The sequence below is a fragment of the Sus scrofa genome, chromosome X, assembly GCF_000003025.6.
Source record: "Sus scrofa isolate TJ Tabasco breed Duroc chromosome X, Sscrofa11.1, whole genome shotgun sequence".
NCBI classification, from domain to species: domain Eukaryota; kingdom Metazoa; phylum Chordata; class Mammalia; order Artiodactyla; family Suidae; genus Sus; species Sus scrofa.
In genome coordinates, this window is record NC_010461.5 from 39924581 (window position 1) to 39931096 (window position 6516).

The 6516-nt window shown below is 43.8% G+C and overlaps 1 protein-coding gene across 1 annotated transcript; it reads left to right on the top strand.

Annotated features, from left to right (window-relative positions):
• Positions 5127–5959, top strand: DUSP21 (dual specificity phosphatase 21). Its single transcript, XM_005673571.2, has one exon. It carries the CDS (start codon positions 5248–5250, stop codon positions 5815–5817), a length of 570 nt encoding a protein of 189 aa, XP_005673628.1. The 5' UTR covers positions 5127–5247; the 3' UTR covers positions 5818–5959.

The following is a 6516-nucleotide window of genomic DNA, read 5'->3' on the forward strand; positions in this document are numbered from 1 at the left end:
CAGTAAATATCAGCGTAAATATCTTCTTACGTGTATGCACAAGAGTTTCTACCTGGGCTAGAATTGCTGGGCCATAGGCAGTGCGCATCTTCAGCGTTATTGCATTGGTCTCCTAATAGATGGTACCACCTCACCCTGCATCGCTCCTGTGAGAGTTTTCTTTGCTCTACATCCTCCTCTCCATAGGGTTTGACCGGTGTTACCATCCCCGTCTCCAACCCCGGCCGTGGAGGAAAGCAATCATTTCTCTGAATTCTGTCCCCATGAAATATTAGCCATTTTTCACCTTTGCTCATATTATAGGCAAAAAAAGGTCCCTATTGATGATGTCTAAACACATCTTGATCCATTTTTTCTAATTATAAAGACAACACAAATTATTTTAGAAAATTTGAAAATGTAGACAAGCAAAAAAAAGAACATACCCTTTAATCTCATCACTCAAATATAATACCAAATAATAGCTGACATCTGTTGAATTCTTACTTTGTATATACCTAGGACAGATTGTGATACTAATATTTCCATAAACAAGATTCACTAATAGATATTTAATATACTTGTGATACATGTGTGTATATATATATGAATGTATTAATATACATATGTATATATTTCACCTTTACAAAAAAATCATTACTTTGTTTTGGGTCATGCCCGCAGTATGTGGAAGTTCCCAGGGACTGAATCTGCACCAGAGCAGTGACCTGAGCCACAGCAGTGACAACACTAGATCCTTAACCCACTGTGCCACAAGGGAACTCCCAATGACTACATTTTATAAACTGATTTTTTCCACCTAACAAATAAGTCACAATTGTTTTCTCATATTATCTGTGTTCTGGCCCGGAGAGTGTTATTTAAAGACTTCCTCATTCATTTCCATCTGTCTCCCTTCACCATCCAGAAACCAAGCACCAGACTGAGCCCAGCAACCAGTCCTAGGACTCTGGTTTGCTGCTGGCTGCATACAGAGGTGCAACTGCCTCAGTGCCACAGGGAAGTGGAATCAACACAGGACTCTCGGTACTCGGTACTCACTACTCCTACCTCTGCCTTAGAGCCTTCTGCTGGGAACTACCTACCCTGTCTATCCATAGGACAATATAACATGCAACTCCTTTTATTTATTTTTTTATGATTTTTATTTTTTCCATTATAGTTGGTTTACAGTGTTCTGTCCATTTCTACTGCACAGCAAAGTAACCCAGTCTTACATATATATTCTTTTTCTCACATTATCCTCCCTCATCTTCCATCACAAGTGACTGGATAGAGTTTCCAATGCTGAACAGCAGGATCTCATTGCTTATCCACTCCAAATGCAATAGCTTGCATCTATTAACCCCAGATCTGAAGTCTGTCCCATTCCCTCCCCCTCCCCCTTGGCAACCACAAGTCTGTTCTCCAAGTCCATGAGTTTCTTTTCTGTGGAAAGGCTCATTTGTGCTGTATATTAGATTCCAGATATAAGTGATATCATATGGTATTTGTCTTTTCTCTTTCTGACTTATTTCATTTAGTATGAGATTCTCTAGTTGCATCCATGTTGCTGCAAATGGCATTGTTTTGTTCTTTTTTATGGCTGAGTAGTATTCCATTGTGTCCTTTTATTTATTTCCTTATTTAAAAAAAATTTTTGGCCGCCCCTGCAGCATGTGAAAGTTCCCAAGCCAGGGATCGAACCCTCATTATAGCAGCCACCCGAGCCACTGCAGTGCCACTGCTGGATTCTTAACACACTGCAGCATAGGAGAACTCTAAAAGTTATCTTTATAATGTAGAAACCTAGCTCACGTCACCTTCAGCAGGGTGGTCAAATTTATTACCGTCATTAACGGGGCAAACATATCACATGCCCCCAGTGCAATGTACTGAGAATGACACAATCTTGTAACTATTCTTGCCAAAAAAAATATTCCAGAGGAATGATCAAACACTTCTAAATTGAAAGATGTTCTGCAAAACTGGCCTGAACCCTTCAAAAACATCAACAGCCAGAAGAGACCAAAGCCAAACAAAAGGCTCAGAAACGGTTCCAAATTAAAAGATGCTAAAGAGACATAACAACTAAGTGCATTGGGTGATCCTTAATTCCATACTGGATAAAGAGGGAGAAAACAGCTACAAATTGCATTATTGGGAGGACTAGTGAATTCTGAATATGGGTTATATATTAGATAAAAATGTTGGATCAATGTCATATTTTCTGAATACGGCCATTGTACTGTGGTTATGGAGAATGTCCTTGTTCTTAGGAGGGGCTGAAAGGGCGAAAGTGTTGCTATGTTTGCAGTTGACAATGGCTCAGCAAAAAGAAACGAGCTAACAGATAAAGATGCGTGTTTGTCCCTCTGAACAGAGAGAAAAGGAAATGTGATGGCGAAGGGTTTACAATAGAGAAGTTATAGGTGAAGGGGAAACAGGTGCTCGTTATTTTATTCTTGCAGCTTTCCCGTAGGTTTGAAATTTTGCAGAACAAAAACTGGGACAAAAGCTGGGAGAATAAACAATAAATAATAAAAACAAACAAATGAATAAAAAGCTTTTGTTCCAGGTCATGTTTTCAGTGAAGCCTTTCATGACATCCCCCGAACGGCTCCCAGTCCCCAAGCACATGCACACATAACACAATGAATCACCCTCTCTTCTGGACTCTTTCATGACTATGTATCTCTCTGGCTAAACTATAAGCTCTTTGATATCTGGGCCTGTGTGTGTTGTGCTGCATCTACACAATGCTAGAACTGTACTTGACACAGATTGGATGCTCAGATGGTGTTTTTTTTAAATTTTACTTTATTTTATATTATTTTATTTTTTAGGGTCACACCTGTGGCATATGGAAGTTCCTGGGCAAGGGATAGAATCAGAGATAGAGCTGCCAACCTACGCCACAGCCATAGCAACTGGAGATCTGAGCCATGTCTGCGACCCATACCAGAGCTCACAGCAACTCCAGATCCTTAACCCACTGAGCGAGGCCTGGGATCGAACCCCCATCCTTGTTGATACTAGTTGGGGCTTGTTACCACTGAGCCGCAATGGGAACTTCCAATGCTTTTTTAAAAATTAACCAGCTGATTCTTGAGGCTTGGAAAGCGTTCAGTAAGTAGGCAGGAGTGAGAAAGTTTTCTCAATCGAGAGGAACGGCTTGGGCAAAAGTAAGGAAGCACACGTGTATATTTTGCCAATTACCAAGAACGTTGGATTTCTTTGGTCAGAACTGAAGCTTTATGTAGGCAGAATGGCCTAGCACACAGGCCTTAATAAAAATTTGGGGAGTCAATGAATGAATGATATTGGAAAAGTAGGCTTAGATCAGAAAGGAAAGAGCCTTGTCTACTAAATTGAGAAATCTGAATGTGAACTAGTGTTTTTTTGTTTTGTTTTGTTTTGTTTTGTTTTTTTTAGGGCCGCACCTGTGGCATATGGAAGTTCTCAGGCTAGGGGTTGAATCAGAGCTATAGCTGCTGGCTTAAGCCACAGCCACAGCAACGTGGGATCCGAGCCACGTCTGCCACCTACACCATAACTTACTGGCAACACCAGATCCTTAACCCACTGAGCAAGGCCAGGGATCAAACCCACATCCTCATGGATACTAGTCAGGTTTGTAACCCACTGAGCCACAATGGGAACTCCTACCTAGGAAAAGTTTTACAGTGGAGGCTTTTTGTTTCTTTAAAAAATTTATTGAAGTATAGTTGATTTACAATGTTGTGTTAATTTCTACTGTGCAGCAAAGTGATTCAGGTATATATATATATATATGTATTCTTTTTCATATTTTTTCCATTACAGTTTATCATAGGCTATTGAATATAATTCCGGGTGTTTATTCATCTTATATATGCTAGTTTGCATCTGCTAATCCCAAACTCCCAATCATTCCCTTCCCTCCCCCCTCCCCCTCGGCAACCACAAGTCTGTTCTCTGTGTCTGTGAGTCTGTTTCTGTACAGTGGAGTTTTAAGACATCCCAAATCCCTCAGCTGAAAGGGCATCACAGGATATTGGCTGGGAAAAAAAATCTATTTAATATGAGCCATGTTTGTCTTTGAGAATGGCGTATGGAATCATTTCGGGGTTTTTTTAACTCCATTTTTTACGTTTTCAGGAGCACACTTTTGCACACAACCCCAAATGGCAAGGAGTACTGCGAAAGGTAATGAGTCTCTTAGCTGCTCTGTGAAAGAATTTGTTAGTTTTAGGTTACAGTTGTTTTGAATCTTCAGTCAAATTCTACAAAAATCTTAGCCGAGAGGAAATGCAAATCTCAGGGAGTGTTTTAAAAATCTATTTTGGGCCCAGTTATGATGTAGCATTGACTTGTTCCAGAATTTTGAACATTACCAGGGAGAGGCCATTGGCGTAGTCAAAATGACTTGTAGTTTACAAAGCCCGCAGACATTCTTTTTGGAGAAAGTACACAAGATAATTTGAGCTGTTGTTTCAGGTAATAAAGTAGAATCAAGTGATGAATCATTTGGGCCATATGCACAAATGGACAGTGACACAGCTAAATTAGTCACAACTGCTCACCACAGGCCAACTTCACTCATAGATAAAGGGCTGTATATCAGCCATGTTCCCTTAAAAATAGTCCTGATGTGTCTGTGAGCAGGGACATAATTCTATGGCTACAATCAACAAAGAAGTATCAGGCCAGCTCACCAAGCCCAGCCACAGCCCTATCTCGCTGCAGTTTTATAGAGATTAGCCTATCACATGAGCCAAATGCGGTGCCCCCAATTTAAAACATGATACTGTTACTCTGTAGGAAAAAAGTGTAAGCCCTGCTCAACAACAAGATAGAAGCATTCATAGATTTGGTGTTCACCGTGGTCCAATAATTGAGGCATAATATAGATATCTGGTAACAGAACATTTTAAAACACTAAGACAGATAAGAATTCGGCTCAAAACATAAATGACTCTGAAGAAAGATAAAAGAAGAGGGAGCCGGTGTTTCTCTAAAGACCCGACCCTGCGGCCAAGTCCTCCCTGTAGCAAGCTGTCATTGCTATGGAAACCAGTGGGAAGGGCAGTGAGGGATTGTGACGCTTGCACTGGGCCCGGGGGGGGTTTGGGGGACACATGGGTACAGTGAGAGGTGGTGTCCAGTGACCGGTGTACTTGTCCCCCGGACCCTCTCCAGAGACTTCACGGAGCTGAAGCTTCCTGAACTCGCTCCCAGGAGCAGTGCCCCAAACCAGCCCAGAGAGACCCCTGTCCTGCTGTCTTGATGACGACACCGCCGTGTCCCATCTCGGCTCAGGCTGTCCAGCAGCCCACCGTCCACAGCCTCTCCCAGATAACCAGCAGTCTGTACCTTGGCAATGGTGCGGCAGCCAACAGCAGACTCATGCTATCTGCTCACCACATCACCACCGTCGTCAGTGTGTCCATGGAGGTGACCGACGTGTTCTTCGAAGACATCCAGTACGTACACGTGCCGGTGGCGGATGCTCCCACCTCGCGCCTCTACGACTTTTTTGACCCTATCGCAGATCAGATCCACAGCGTGGAAATTAGGCAGGGCCGAACGCTGCTGCACTGCGCCTCGGGGGTGAGCCGCTCTGCCGCTCTCTGCCTCGCCTACCTCATGAAGTACCGCTCCATGTCGCTGCTGGACGCCCACACGTGGACCAAGTCGTGCCGCCCCATCATCCGGCCCAACAGCGGCTTTTGGGAACAGCTCATCCATTATGAATTCAAGCTGTTTAGTAAGAACACCGTTCGCATGGTCGATTCCCCGGTGGGTCTGATTCCTGACATCTATGAGAAAGAAGTCTGCCTGACGATGCCCATGTGAGAGGCCGTTCGCGGCCAGCCCCTGACCTCTGCTGCAGATCCTGCCCCAACACTGAACTGAACGTTGAACTTCGTTGGTAAAGAAACGACATCACCTTTTAGAAGGGCACGTGAAAAGGGGGATGGGGGATGTTTTTAGCTTAGGATGCTTTATCTTTAAAGAATAAAATTCATTCAATGTAAAATGGTGACTGTTTCTTATCCTGTGAGTGGCAGGGCATGGCTGCTGGGGCCTGGCGGGAGAGGATGGGGGCGGGGGAGGTGGTGCCCAGTTCAGATGCACCTGTGTTTTGGGACCTGCCGGAGGCTGACTAATCCAAGGGTGAGTCCCTCCCAATCCCTCCTCGTTCTTCCCAACTCAAAGTCAGCGCGTTAGACATCGCGGCATTCCCATGTGCTTCTTATAAGTGCCAAGCTACTGGATAAGTGGGTTTCTTGGGGTTTTCTGGGAGTCCTCGGGGGAGCCTCAGGCCGCCCCTCTCCCCACCTTCAACTACGGTGGCCCGACTCTGGTTTTCTAGATTAGATAAAATAGTTTCCCAAAAAACCCATCCCACTAAATAAATTTGTTTTTTTTTTTTTTTTTTTGGTCTTTTTGCCATTTCTTGGGCCGCTCCCGCGGCATATGGAGGTTCCCAGGCTAGGGGTCGAATAAGAGCTGTAGCTGCCAGCCTACACCAGAGCCACAGTAACGCGGGAT